At 43.3% G+C, this 15678-nt stretch overlaps 1 protein-coding gene across 4 annotated transcripts in view; it reads left to right on the top strand.

Moving 5' to 3' along the window:
- Window positions 1-15678, top strand: part of EPRS (glutamyl-prolyl-tRNA synthetase) — a 68865-nt gene that overhangs the window by 16241 nt on the left and 36946 nt on the right. For 2 of the 4 annotated variants that reach the window (XM_018572200.1, XM_018572216.1), the window contains exons 7-13: window positions 1468-1594; window positions 3594-3786; window positions 4473-4644; window positions 4826-5059; window positions 7289-7373; window positions 8642-8701; window positions 8937-8957. In XM_018572200.1, coding sequence (XP_018427702.1) covers window positions 1468-1594; window positions 3594-3786; window positions 4473-4644; window positions 4826-5059; window positions 7289-7373; window positions 8642-8701; window positions 8937-8957 — 892 coding nt within the window. The remainder of the gene's footprint in view (window positions 1-1467; window positions 1595-3593; window positions 3787-4472; window positions 4645-4825; window positions 5060-7288; window positions 7374-8641; window positions 8702-8936; window positions 8958-15678) is intronic. The other 2 variants (XM_018572208.1, XM_018572225.1) reach the window with 1 other exon arrangement.

Genomic DNA, 15678 nt, shown 5'->3' with positions numbered 1-15678 from the left:
GATTACAGAGCTGCTTTGAAAGGGGGTGAACACTGAAAATAGGAGATAGGCAACACAGCGCTAAGGTTTGAAAAATAATTTGGCTGCATATTACAAGAATGAGAAGGATGTTCTATGGAACCTACTAACAAGTAAACCTGGAGGGTATGCAAAACAAGGAAGTAGCTTGGGGTGATGGCTCGAAATGCACCTCTGTTTCTCAGATGAGAGACGATGGCAGCATATTGATGTTTTATAAGTGATAAGTGCTATTTTTATACAGTCATATTCATGTGAGTCATATTCATGTGTGCAGGTTAGGATGTATGTCGCTTGACAGTCTGCATCCTGGGGTGTACATCCGTACCTGTATGTACATGGACCAGTATTTACCAGCGTACAGCCCGCCTTGTCATTTGAATTGTACAGGCAGCTGTAGGCAACAGCTGTGACTTCCAGACGCAGGAATACAGCAGGTTTATACAGTGTATGGTCCACTGTGCCCATGTGCATGAGATCTGAAGCCCAATGTCAGTCGATCTTGCATAGAGTGGGAAAACTTTTAAATTTCTTTCTGGTTTTTATGTAACATGAAGATAGACTGTAAAAAAAAAAAAAAAAAACACTGGCATGTCGTCTTCGCTCTACTAGTGTGTGTGTGTGTCCTCATTGGAAAGATTTACATCACTTTATTTCCTAACAGGTTCTAACCCTTTTACACGTTCGCGGGGGACTTTTAATTTTTTTATTATTATTAGATTTATTTTATTTAAATTTAATTTTCAAAAACTTTTTCTCTTTTTTTTAACTTTACTTTGACTGCTATCACATGGGGGGGCTTACAAGCCCCACCATGTGATAGAAGATGGTGACAGGTACTCTTTAAGGTGATGCTGGGGGTCCAAAAGACCCCCAGTGTCACCTTTACACTGGAAATAAGCTATTGAAGTGCAGATCGCACTTCAATAGCTTATAGCTGGGCTCCAGGAGCCCAGAACTGACAGCCCAGGAACCGGGGTTGGCCCCTTCTTCGTGACGCAGAAGCGATCTGGCAACAGGTAAGTCGCCAGGATCGCTTCTGTTGTAAAGCCGACAGTCGGCTCTACACGTTTAAACAGATTCCCGGCGGCAAAAGTCACCGGGAGTCTGTTTAAACAGCCCCGATGCTGGCGACGTACACTGTACGTCGTCAGTCACGAAGGGGTTAAACACATTATAAAGTTTTATCTGGGGTTGGGTTCAAAGGGATTGAGCACATGAGCTTTTTTTTTTTTTTTGCTTTTGAGCTGCTTTTTCTTTTCCATACCAAGTTAATAAGAAACAAAGCTAATCAATGCAACTGTGAGAAGTAGAAATGCAAATCAAAACAACTCAGAAGCACTCGAGGGCATACTGCATTTGACTTGCTAAATGTCCATATACATGAACCCTATAAGTGTATGGAATCAGTCTTGTACTGTATGATTTCTCATTGGGGGTTTTTTCCAGGTATCTACATATTGGACACGCCAAGGCTGCTCTTCTCAACCAGCACTATCAGGTGAACTTCAAGGGGAAACTCATTATGAGATTTGATGACACCAACCCAGAGAAAGAGAAGGAAGACTTTGAAAAGGTAACATCACCTATTTAGTCACGTTTATCCCTAAATGTTAACCCCCAACCACTTGAATTAGTCACCTATGTAAATTCCAAACTTCAACTCCACTGCCGGGATCTTCACTGTGCAGCCCTGCCTGGTGCTGTTCAGTCTTTACAGAAAAAGCCACAACCATGTTCAATTCCTACTACGCATATAAGCCTCTCCATTCATTCTTATGGCTTGTCTATTCTCATGGTGGCCCCTCAGCCATCCGGAAGAATACAACTCCAGCCATAGGAATAATTGGGGTAAACGGCACATATGTACACCAGGAGCTGACTGGGGCTATTTTTACTGCAAAGGCTGTTTCTGCCCTGGGCAAGGCTACATAGTCAAGTACTTAAAAGTGGTGCTGAGGGTAAGTAATCCAAAAAAAGAGAGTTGGTCCCGTTCTGTTCCATTCAGCTGATCTGTTAGTGACATCGTCTCATCGTTATTGCAGCATTATAGAAGATTCTTCCCAAATCAGCCTTAAATGAGTAGCTGATGCAATGGTTTCTTGAAGCAGGAGCAATAAAGGGCAAACAAACCTCTCTATAGTACTGGGAGTGCTAGGTCCTCTCTACTTCACAGGTTCTCCATTTTTATTACCTTTAAAGTTAAACTGCCTTCATGATAATCTATTGAAGGTGCAGTTCAGATTCAAAAGGAGGATTATTGGGCTGCCTGCAACTAACTTTACTGCTTCCTTGAACCAGAGGTCTTGCTAAAAAGTCAGAGCTAGTATAACAGTAGGTCTAGTTTAAAGCTGTAAGGTGACTACACAAAGCAGCAGTTTAAAAAAAAATAAAAAATCTAACATTGAAATCACACGCCAGTCCCTTGATAAAGCTCTGGCCGGCTTTAAAACAACCTTCAAGTTATAGTCCATCATGGAAGTGAGCTTGGAGCGGTGGATACATTACAACACACACAGGAACCATGGGGCACAAAAGTAGACACCCTCCAGAAGGAAGGACAGTGTCAACATGAGAGATGATTGGAGGATCTACAGCCGAGTGATACCCAAATAAGGGGCAGTTTTGTTAATAGTTAAGATACGTGAATGCATTTTTAAGAGATAACTCCTGAGTTTCGTGTCGCTTTCATTGGGATAACAAGCAGACCAGTAGATAGGATGTGGAGAGTACAGTAGAGGTAGGCTGCCAGGGCCTTTTTAAGATTAGTGCAAACTTTTTTCACACATTTTCTGGTGCGTCCGCTTCAATGAACAAGAAAAAAGAAAACTTGCCGCACTCCTTACCGGGATTCCCCCCCAAAAAAACGGGTGCTCGAAATGACTGCAGATGGCGCCGCCACACGTAGACAAAAAGGAAGACGTCACCAGTACTCCAACAACGATAATAACAGCAATTAGGTGCTCATTTATTGACAGATGCTGTCTCTCATTGGCAAGCGCTTTCATGGCCACACAGGGTCCCCTTCGTCAGGCTCGGAGATGAACGTGCGATGAACAGGCACATTTCTTTGTAATGAGCCCTGAGCATGTCATGCCAAAAAGCAACTTCAAAAAGCTGAACGAGAGTCAAGTACATTTGTTTTGTGCATATATGGGGTGCCATTAAAAATGAGAGTGCACGCCATAGCCCATACACTGCATGCATGCACATGTGTAAAAGCAGCGTCAGCAATGACAGAAATCGGAATCCATGAATAACACACTACAACTGTTTAAGAATTGAATTGAAGATTAAATTGGCAAGGTGCTAGCTTTTTTTTTTCACATGTGTCTCAGGGAGGTCATCACAGTTATTTTCTGCTTGGAGGAGAATTGGTCAGCCAAGTCCTGGATCTTGGAAAGTTTCAAGGACAACGTACCTAAATACAGCGCTCGTCCAAGGGAGGGGGGCGGCTGTGTCTGGATCTTGGCTTTAACACTCTTGTCAAAATTTATAAAGATACAAGTGGTTTCTACCTAGGTCAGCATTTTGATTCGTGTAGCTGTTGAAGCTATCATTTATTTTTTGCTCAGGTTATCCTGGAAGATGTTTCCATGCTGCAGATCAAGCCTGACCAGTTTACATACACCTCTGACCACTTTGATAAGATTATCCAGTATGCAGAGAAGCTGATAAATGAGGGGAAGGCCTATGCGGACGACACTCCTGCTGAACAGATGAAAGCCGAGCGTGAACAGAGAACGGAGTCCAAGCACAGGAATAACTGTAAGTAATACAGACATTATGGGTCATATTAACAATTTAAAACTGAACATCAGGCAGAAATAAAATGTTTTTTTTTTATATGCCAGCAGTGCAAGTTCCTAAAGGTAATTTGGCATTGGCCTCTTTTAGTCCCCTGTGCATCAGAGCTCAGACTGGGATGCAGTGCTTATGTGCTAGTAAGGAGCATGCTTGTAGGAGTTGAGAGGCAGACATAAGCTCATTAGTCTGCTGCTTCTCCTTTTACTATCCAGTTACAGGCTGTGGGAGGAGACCAGTCCTGTAGGTCCCGCCCAGCTGCAGGTAGAATAATTCTTATACCAGTTTGCCTTTTCTTTGCTGTGTTGGCCACCCCTCAGTTGGACTGCTTTCAGATGTCCCAAAGGTTAAAAACTCTGTGTCCTTCTATAGAAAATAGGAATTTTGTATTCACTGTCAAGTCCATTGAGGGGTACAGGTCCCAACCATCTGTATTTGATTCTCCTCTCTGAACTGCTTTGTTACAGACCTGATGCATGCTGGTAGAATGAGGGGTTATCTTGGGCTGGCGTACAGTTTTGTTGTTGTTTTTGTTTGCTAGTGTCCAGTCTTCCTGTAGGTGGCAGTATAACCCACAGATGAAAGTCTTCCTGTGTCCCCCAAAAGTCTCCAAAACAAGGAGCTCATGAATCCTGTTTTTCTCCTTCCAGCCGTGGAGAAGAATAAGCAGATGTGGGAAGAAATGAAGAAGGGCACAAAGTACGGTCAGACCTGCTGTCTGCGGGCTAAGATCGACATGAACTCTAACAATGGCTGCATGCGAGACCCCACTTTGTTCCGTTGCAAGACTCAGCCACATCCACGGACAGGAAACAAGTTTAAGTAAGTGCAGTGTGATCATTGTCTGGAAGCTTATGTAACACAAGGCAAATGTATCATTTTTACTACCCTGCTAAAAAATTGCATTTTAGTAAAGAAAATCTCTGCCACATCATTCTCGGTGTTTTTAGCTTTTTTATTTCTACTCCGCCTGACACAACATGTACTTTGCTGTCCCTTCCAGCATCTATCCCACATATGACTTTGCCTGCCCCATAGTTGACAGTGTGGAGGGAGTGACGCATGCTCTCCGTACAACCGAATATCACGATCGGGATGAACAGTTTTACTGGATCATTAATGCTTTGGGAATCCGAAAGCCCTACATCTGGGAGTATAGTCGTCTGAACCTCAACAACACCGTGCTGTCCAAGAGAAGACTGACTTGGTTCGTCAATGAAGGCCTTGTGGATGGTTGGTACGTGTAAACTCCAGTTACTGGTTCATGTTTGACTACATTCTGGTGATTACTGACTAAGACAGGTTGTTCACCTCAAAAAGTAATGTCTGAGCTGTAACTTGTAGCAATAATTGAAATCCAAAATTTAGCTAGAATTGGGGGACATTAGAACTAATCTGCTCAGCACTGTTTATACCTAGACCTAGAATGTCTGCATAATGTGTCACCATAGTCATTTCAATAAAAAAATAAAAATAAATGCATGTTTAGTTGTTTTAGTCCAGTCCTCTGCTGCTAGCGTGATGCACTGTAAAAGATACCCGTGCAAGACTCTTGAATTACAGAATAGTCAGCCCTTGTTTTTTCTTAAAGCAGACCTTTACCCCCTTTTGACAAAAAAAAAAAATCACAACAGTTCTACATGCTGATATGAAATCGTCTCACATTCATTAGCTAAACAAACAATTTTATTTTACTTACAATTTCTTTTTTTCTACTTCCTGGTCCACTTTGGCACACATGATGTAATGGGCCCAAGCATTGCATCCTGGGAAGATTACATCAGCAGAGCATTGCTAGGAAATCTCATCTGTAATCTCACAAGATCCCAGGGAAAGCATTTTCCTCCCCTCAGATAATGTGCATGGTCACATGTGCTAGAGTTCCAGGAAGTAAAGGGAGATCTAGTAACCTGCCCTCAGGTAACATGGCCACTGTAAGAAGAATGGGGAGGAAAATTGAAATAAGGTATGCAAAGAATAAAAATTATCTGGAAGTATCTGTAGATTGCCATTACTAAACATTTCTAAAGGTGTATTTGTTGTCATTCCAAAGATATGGGTCAAATTCCTCTTTGTCTGAGCGGACGTCTAGAGACGCCCGCTCAGATCTAGAGAGCTCCGGGCCGGCCGTTTTTCTACTACGGCCGGCCCGGAGGCAGTTAAAGGGAAACTAATGGTTTTCGGGCAGTTATTTTTTTTAAGTTGGTACATTTGTATATAGTTTGCACAGCTCATATAATTATTTGTTATTCATTTAACACTTGACCTGGAATTCCCAGAGCATTTTGGGCTTTGTAAAGAGGTGGCACAGCTCAAGTTGTTGCTTTTAGGCACACTGTCTCTGCCTGTGATGTTTTTTTAGAGAGAAGTTGAGGACTCCTAGCTTTGACTAGGTAACGTGTGTGTTGTGTGCGTGTGTTGTGTGCATGTGTGTGTAAATTCCAGGTTGAGCTATAGAGCTCTGTATACAGAATAGCACAGGTAGTACTTGTGTTGTCCGTGGGTCTCTGAGTCTGCTCACTGTAATATGAACTCTCTAAGTGCCAGAATTTATACAGTGTCATCATCTAATGTCATTGTGTCCTACATGGCTGATAGCCATGCAGGTCATAGTTTATTTTTTCCATTTTAATGAGATTAATACATGGAGACATGCTGGTGTGTCTGTAGATGGGAAAACCCGGCAGCCACACCATCAGCTCCTACTTCAAAAAATTTAAAATCACCAGCATTCCAGACATGTAATTGTGTTTCACAAATTTATTGTGAAGAACCGCATCACAGACGCGTACTGACTTTTCGGGGCCTCGAGGGGTCCCTTTCTCAAGGCAACATAGAGTGGCAAAATACCATGTGTGGTAGCGTAGGTATATATAACAGTCACAACCAGATGACCCCCATGATTCCAGTATGACCGCCTATTTTCTCCAAAACTACAAAATAAATGCAAAGTGCACAGTGCAAAGAACTGAACACCAGCACATGAACCAGATCCTTCTGAGGTCTTTTACCCAGCATCACTCCACCCCCCTCACCCCGGACCTTCACCACCAGCGCACACACATCAGCCTTTTATAATCTATTATACAATCTGTACAGCAGAGCTCAAAGAGGGAGGAGGCAGAAGCAGAACAAAGAGGAAGTCACTTGTGCTGCAGTGCAAGGAGCATGATAGGAAGAGAGATCAGAGAGATGAGCTCATTAGTGTGCTGCTTCTCCTTGCAGTGTCCAGTCCCAGGGTGGCGGTGGGAAAGGAGAACTGTAGGTAAAAGTAACACTGAAGCATAGAAAAGTCATGTCCCCTTCCTTTGCCAGACAGAGCTGTGTGGCAGGGTGGTGTAAATCTTGAGACTGGATAGACAGAAATACAAATACTTTTGCAGGTAAAACACCTCTTTGTATGCCATCTGTGTATGGAGCTGTTTGACTGGAATTCAGCTTTAATATACAGATTTTTCTCTTTCAGGGATGACCCCAGGTTCCCAACCGTACGAGGCGTCCTACGAAGGGGCATGTCTGTGGAGGGGCTGAAGCAATTCATTGCTGCTCAGGTAAAAGAAAAAGCTGCATTGCAGCCGTGTCCCTATGCAGGGCCGCATTCATTTGTCTCTTATATACTGTATAAGCCTGGAGTCCAGTTTTAACATGTTACATCTGAATACGGCTACTTAGTTCTGCAGTTGTATTTTTTTCATGGTATGGATACATGCAGCAGACTGTTATCTTAGGGCTGTAGTAAAATGAGTAAATGAAGGCTGCTCTGTGTTTATTTAAAGTGTATTTCCACTTTTGCAGCCAAATTATATTTGATACATATTCCCATTCACATACATAGGCTAAAAAAAATGTGCTGACACTGTCCTTCCTTCCGGAGGGTGGCTACTTTTGTTTCCCATGGTCCCTGTGTGTGGTGTAAAGCAGCCACCCCTCCAAGCTTGCTCCTGTGATGGACTACAATCTCACCTTTCGTTTACTAATTTCTATTGAGATAGTCTATCTTGGGAGCGAGCTTGGAGGGGTGGCTGTTTTATAACACACACAGGGACCATGGGCAACAAAAGTAGTCACCCTCCAGAAGGAAGGACAGTGTCCGCACCAATTCAGAGATGATTTGAGGATCTACAGTCGAGTGATACGCAAGTAAGATACATTTTTGTTAATAGAGTACTTGAATGCATTTTTTGGATTTAACTGATTTAGTGTCACTTTAAGGCTACTGACACAGAATCTCACGCATAATTTTTTTATTTCATAGTAGCACTTTAAAGAGCAACTCCAGGATTTTCAAAATCAATCCCCGCAGTGGGGCGACCCCCGCACTGCAAGGGTAAACTGCTCATTTTGGTTTAGAGGCGCAAATAAAGAAAATATACTTATCTGATCCTCGATCCCACCTGGCTGCTAAGACCGCTCCCTGCAGCCTCTTCTCCCCCTGGCTCAGGTGGTCTAAGCCTTGCTGACCTCATCAGATCTAATACAGGTCCATTCTCCTGCATTAGACATGAGGACGCCGAGGGCCATACCATGGCCAGAAGGGAGAGAGGTGAGCGCTGACTGCCACAAAACTGAGGATCAGGAGAGTGTATCTCCTTTATTCTGTTACTTAGTAACTACACAACGAGCCTTTAACCCTTACCGTGTAGCCCCATTGCAAGGGCTTACTTTCGAAAAGCCTGCCGTTCTGATGCTTATCCTGTTTGTGTTGTGAATTTAGTAGCATAATCATTTGACAAGACTTAATACAGCACAGCAGAGGAAGCGCTGATAGGATTGCTCCCAGGAACAATTGTTCATCTCATTTTCTTCTCTTATTTTTTAGGGATCTTCCAGGTCTGTTGTAAACATGGAATGGGACAAGATTTGGGCTTTCAATAAGAAGGTAAGAAGTGACTCCTATGTATTAGGGTACATTCTATAGTGTGCATACCCCCTCCCCCCATAACTATTTATCTGTTCCTGTAGTCTGCAGTGCATTGTAGAATGTCCTGCAGGCTTGTCTGCCCCTTGGCCCTTGTGTTCATGTAAACTTGTCCCGACCAAACGTTGACTTTTGGGAGGGGAACTTGCCGTGAAATTGATCTGAAAACTCTGCATTTCATTTCTCTGCTTTCAAGCTGCGAGCTATCTGTAAGAAGGTATTACTACTCATTGCTGTTATTAGTTTTTTATTTCCCGTTGCATTCCGTTTAGCCTTTGGCATATAGCTTACAGTTCTGTAAGCCAACATTGCTTCCTCTGTTATTTTGCGAAGAACACAATCACATTGCATCACTGCTCAACTGACTCGCAGCTTTAGCGTTAGAAAACACTGTGTGCTTGGCAAGGTGCATTCACTGCTGTACGGGGAGGACCAGGTTATACTTTGCATATGTCCCAGTGCCACATAATGATGTGCGTTTGGTGGCTTTATAATCCCCGTCTGTTTTGTAGCTACACGCCCTCCTTCTGGCAAGCCTGCTTTTCAGCCAGAGCCAAAGCTGCACGCTTGTCTGTGGAGGAGGTGCGGTTGGGTCGTCATATTAATTTAGCTTTAATGTCCATCTACATTATCAGAACAGCATTATGTATTAAAACTAGATCACAGAAAATATATTTCTAGTTGAGATATTACATTTGGGAAATACACAATTGTTTTAATGTTTTTATGAATGATACATTTTAAGTAATTGTTATGTTTATCTGAAAGTAATTTTGAAGGGACAAACTCATTTTTAATACTGTGGGTATTTGTATTTTCATGTACAGATTTGTAAATTCTCTTTCTAGTGGTCATCTGTATATTGGGTAATCTGATGCGGAAGTTAACCAGTGCCTTGCCCATACAGGGCAAAGCAACAGGTTCTCTGTATAGAATAAATGAACTTTCAGACCACATACACTTATTCTTTTTGTCCCCCTCCCCTAACCTAACAGATCCCACTCTCCCCCTCTACAGATGCCTGCTGCCTCCTGTTTGTTGGATTCTGCACCACATGTCCTCTCTCTCTTGACATTGCCTGTGCAATAAAGCTTTATAGAAGTCTATGGATCTAAAGTAGTTTTCCTGGGCAGGAGACGAAAGTAGATGAGCCCTATAGAAGCCTATGGGGCTATACTATGCAGGTGTGGCCAAGAGAGAGAGGACTTGTGGCATGGGATGTCAACAAACACAGGAGACAGTGGATGATGGATTGAGGTAAGTATGAATATTTGGAGGGGGAAGGTGTGATCTGTTAGGTGGGGGACAAAAAAATGGATACGTTCACTTATCCTTTATGGCTCATTCAGATGGGCGTGCATGCCCTTAAAAAGATCAGATCCCAGAAGGGACAGCTGCTGTGTGCAATTGCCCTATGGGAGGATGCGACTGCATGCAATTACATTTGTGCAGGTCCGGGTGCCTACACTTAGACACAGACAGTGGGAAGAACAGGCTGCTGCGCACAACTACACACAGAACCTGTCCCTTCTGGGATCAGATCTTTCTATGGGCATGCACGCCCATCTGAATGAGCCATTAAGGATAAGTGCACATTATCCTTTTTCTCCACACCTAACAGATCCCACCTTTTTTTTATTGGTGTGCACGCCTGTCTGATTGAGCTCTAATGTCTCCCTCCAAGCAGCCCTTTCCTTTACTCCCCAATCACTCCATTTGGCTGCCTGGAGCAGGAGAAGCCACCCTATGTAAACTACTTGAGTCACCCAAGTCGCAGCTCACACAGGGCTATGAACCCTTCCTGTGTGAGAGTCTTGGTGCTTGGTGATTAGCCCAGTGCTGTCATCATGTGAATCATATGCTCTTCCATGCCATGTGTTTTCCTCACTCCCGGCAGCTGAACAGAGCAGCATGCAAGTGAAGGAAAGGTTTGTGCTGCTGGGCAGGGGCAGATAAAGCAAACGTTTTGCTTTGTTTTAAAGTCTACTGTGGTCCTGATACTAAGGGTAACCCCAATGGAATAATAGTGCAGGCACCTCCCTCCCAGTGCCTGCATGGTGGATCAGTTTATTTCTTAAAATCCCGGAGACACTTTAAAACAAAAATTAACCAGGGCTTGCTATGTTTAGCCACTTCTTTTCTGAGTGCAGATTGTGATGGGCAAGCCTTATTGGCCTTCCGAGACATGAGGGTAGCAGGGTGAGCCACAGCATGACCACTGGAGCTCTGGTTTCCTTTTGCTTATTGCCCACCATTTATAAAAAGTGTTAAGTTGACTTAGATTGGCTATACACTGTTAGAATTTTGGCCAATTTACAGGAATTGGACATAATTATTATATGGATGTGCCTACTGGCTCAACAGACGTTGAATGAATAAGGAGCTGGCCCGAAAATCTTTGGCTGAAAGGTGACTGCAGCCAATGAGATGCATTCACTGTTCACGTATTCTGATAGCGGCATGTGCCATCTGTGAAAATACAATAGCCACAGTGGGAGATTCGTGCGTCCATGCTGCAGGCTGAATAAAATAAATCTTAGTGTATGGCCAGCTTTACTCTGTTACCAATTTTCTCACAATAGCCATTCAATAAATATACTGCTTGTGCTGTCTGACGTACTACTGACCACTAGAGGGAGTACAACAATACTGTATAAGAACTTGATCATGATGTGATATAAAGCATCACAATTTTCTTAATGTCAAGAAAATGTACTTAAAGATAAACCTTGGACTCAGGTTGAGCACTTATTTAGCACTCGTAACTGCAGTGAATGCATCCTGCCTAAAGTGAAAACTGTCAGTGACTTTACTCCTCTCCCACAATATTCTGTTATAATTTGGTTGGTCCTATAGCATGTGTAGCATTTCCCAAATTAGCATGTGCCATAGAATTTGAAGTGAAACTCCAGCTTTGTTGAGATCAAAACAAAAAAAGGGTTTGGCAAACTGAACTGTAGCTCCTTACCTGCTTCTGAGATATAAAGACTTTGCCAAGTTCACTAGAATTATCTAAGTAATAAGCAGAAGGGGTCAGCCTTTATTATAATCACATGATCATTCTGAGTGTTGTCTGGGACAGTGCAAACCTCCTGATGAGCAGGTATCTCACCAAAGCTTGAAGTGAACCTGTCATTCATTTAAAATTGATAAGTCTGTCCCCAGGGTTGAGTCCTTCTCGTGTATTGCCCGCTATATTCTTACAGTGCAGAGCCGCGCAGCAGCTGGGAAAGATCCTGACAATATTGACGGGATCCACCCTGATTGACAGCTGGCTCTGCCTCTCTAGAGCCAGAGCCAGCTGTGCCCGCCCCCTCCCCTGTCTGTCCCTCCAATGAGTGCTGGAGGAAAGGAGAGGGGAGGGGGAAATCCCTGAGGGGGATGACTGACAGTCACCGCTCTACACAGGGAGAAGATCGTGAACTGAGTGATTTGCGGTATGTGTTTGCTCAGTTCTTGATCGATAGAGCTGATGTGTGACAGCTGGCATCTACAGAAGCAGGAGAGGAGGATTCTGGGAAATGCCATTGCAGTGGTTTCAAGAAAGAGAAATGTCATTTGTTTTGGCATTTATAGATGACTGGGTGCTGATTGGAATGGAAAGTAAATCTTTTAAGTCATTAAATTACAAAATGGCTTGCATAGCAATTATATATATTCTATCCATTTCTTACTGAAGCTGGAGTTTTCCTTTTTAAAAGGCTGATTTCATTAAATATTAAAAGAATGAGCGGAGCCCAGGTTTCCGGAGGCTTCTGATTGTGTTGTGTTCAGGGGCTGGCTGGCAGGCATAGTACATTGAACCTTATACAACATTATACTTATTAATAAAGGGCTACTAACTAACACATGGATTGGGGGGGAAATTCTATCCATAATATTGTTTGAAAGGATGATAGAGATTCTCCACACCAGCTGCAGTTACAGTTGTTTGGCTTTGTTGTCTCTTAAAGCTAATGAAAGCTGTTCCTTCCTGCTCTTTCCATGGTCTAGATGATTTTATAATGCTTTTCTTTAAAGTATATGTGAAGCCAAAACATTTTGTTTTACTTATGGGTAGGGTTGGAATTGATTACCACCTCCTACCAGGTTTTCTTTATTATCTGTGTTCCTACTGAGGAGATTCACCCTCTCTCTTTTCCTTGGTGGCTATTGTCACTGGATCAAAAAGTTTGGCTTTAGATGCACTTTAAAGGGACACTGTCACCTTCCATTCAGAACAAAGTGTCAGTGCCTTCTGATCACTCACTCTTCCAACAAGAGATAGTCCGCCATCCACGTTCCTTTACTGCCTCCATTGGAGCCCCTCTCTGGGGCGTCCGGGTTTGGGGGAGCATGTGACAGTGCTGTGGCCTGAGTGTCCAAACACCGGGCCTGAACATTGTCCCATGCAAGGGTAAGTGAGATCATGCAACCAGGTGAGCTCTGACACTATCCAACTCTGGAGCTTAACTCTTACAACTGGAGGACAGCGAGGGAGTGTGGATTGATGAGTATCGATTGCTGGGGGGAATGGGCACTTAGCAGGCATTGTTACTTTTTCCTGAATGGGCAGGTGACAGTTTCTCTAAACTATGCAGGGAAAGCCATTATAAGTTCCTGAGCCTCACTTTAGATATTATGGTCGCATTCATTTAGGCATTTGAGGCTACCAAACCATAAATCTGTTGCCGCAAATGAAATGCTTCCCGACGCAACCACTTCTATTGCTCCAAGCTACCATTCAGACAATTTAGTTGTGTTACTTGCACAGTCACTTTATATGTGTAGCAGAAGGCTGATCAGCATTGTAAAAAGAGTTTATACATTTGGATGAAACCCACTGGCTCCAGTTTCATGGTTCCAGCGTTCAGTCCAGCCAGCCCCTGGACTTGCCTTGTTCTTGCGGATGTGCAGCCTAACAATTGCTTGTTTTACATTTTCTTTGCTGTTTGTCTTCATCTGTCTAGCATGCAACCTTCTCCCTGTGTTTGTGCCTTCCTCCCCTTTTAAATGCAATGCTTTCTTGAAGATGACAATAACTGGTCTTGAATCTAGATGTGTATGTGTTATTAGGAAAGGACATCACGCTATCACTGCTCTCACAAGATCAAAGCTCTGTAGACATGTACACTAGACACTGGATCATGTTCAGCAGAGCACACACAGATCTATCTGAGAATGGTGGTGTTTGTAGCTATGCTGTGCATATAAAAGTATATAAACCAGGGGTTCTGAAGAGTTTTATGATTTATAGACCCAAAAAAGAATTGTCATATACCAGACTCATCATTATTGTCATGGCCAGTCCTATTAGGTACCAGCATCCGGATTTTAGTTGCTTGCCAATAACAATATATTTACATATGGATAACTAGGAACACAACAGCTTGAAGAAATCCTATTTATTAATGTGATTTTTGTTTGTGCAATCAAGAAATGGAATTGAGATGCAATTGCTGACAATGTTACTGACACATCAAGTCTGTTTCCCTGTTCCTAGTCAAATCCAAGATGACTTAGTCATCTAAAATAACACTAAAATGTCTTGGATTGCCTTAAAAAGATTTGCAAAGAGATAGGAAGGGTTAGACCCAGGTTAGACTTCTATTTCAGTCTGTGCCTCCATTGGGAAGATTCACCCTCTCTGTTTATCCTGGTGAAAGTCGTCACCGAGAAAGAAAATTATGGGAAATCCAAAATTTTAGAGTTGTCACCAGTGCATGAAGTGAGAGAAAATCCTTTCAATAGTTAAATTTGTTAAACTTGGACAAGGACAAACCTGAATTCATTGCAGTCAGTTGTTCTTATGTGAAGAATAGCTTGTGAAGCTGCATTTGCTGCACCTTTCATAGCTGTACATTTGTTCTAATTTAAATAAATATATTAAAAATATGCGATGTTCAAAGTACATTTTTACCAAAATGTTGACTTGGTCTTGTTCAAACCGTTCCTGTTGGCCGCTTTTTAGCGCAGCTCGAACGCAAGGCAAGGCAAACTGCCTTGTCATGGGTGGTGACAGTTCACACCACTGTGTTCCAGTGGTGTGCAGTATATCAACCGCATGGCTGCTGGTGTGCACTAAAAAAAAAAAAGTACGGCACGCAGTACTTTTTTTAAAAAAACGCACCGCAGTGAGACTTCATACAACAGCATCGCACTGTGGTGAGCCCATAAAACTCAATGAAATGTTACCTGTACACTCGGCTTGATCGAGTGTATCAGCACTTTCCAGACATGCGCACACCAGCAGCGATGCAGTTGAGCATGGCTGCTGGTGTGAGCAAGCCCTTAGCCTTGAAGCTTAAAGGAGAACTATGAGGTGAGTGCTTTTCACTCACCTCATAGTTCTAGCCGACCTGTGACAATGAGACTGTCACAGGTCGGCTCAGCAGATCGAGAAGTGAGCGAACACATACCGGCGTTCGCTCACCTCTCGTTCCTGTCACGGCAGAGAGCCGTGACAGGGGGGGCTGGATTCCACCCTCCCCGCTCCGATCCGCCAGCGCTGACTGGGAGGGGGCTGGTACAGCTGGCGCTGCCTCTAGATAGGCAGAGCCAGCTGTCACTCATGCAGCTGGGCGGATCCAGACATAATTGTCGGGATCTGCTTCAGCCTCGGCGTCTCAGTATACTGAGCTTAGGGTGACGGGAGGACGCTAGTTTGTGTCCTCCCGTTACCCTAAGGAGAACTATGGGGAAAAGCCTTAACCCCATAGTTCTCCTTTTAAGATTTGACCCATTCCTTCCACCCTGTAAGCCTTGCTTTTTGTTAATCGGGCCAACCATCACAATGGAGGGCCAATTATCAAAGCTCAGAGATGGTAGATATTAACATAATAGAGCAGCCTGGGGTCTCTGCCATGTAAATTTTGGTTAGATTGTTTCACGAAAAATGAAATTGCAGAGTGATCAGATCGCTGTTGCATCTTCAGCAGCCAACTAAAGGATTTTTGTTG

Source organism: Nanorana parkeri, unplaced genomic scaffold (genome assembly GCF_000935625.1).
Source record: "Nanorana parkeri isolate BGI_ZX_2015 unplaced genomic scaffold, ASM93562v1 scaffold43, whole genome shotgun sequence".
NCBI lineage: Eukaryota > Metazoa > Chordata > Amphibia > Anura > Dicroglossidae > Nanorana > Nanorana parkeri.
The sequence above is the reverse complement of the archived record's forward strand: the minus strand, read 5'-3'. Positions and strand labels throughout refer to the sequence as shown.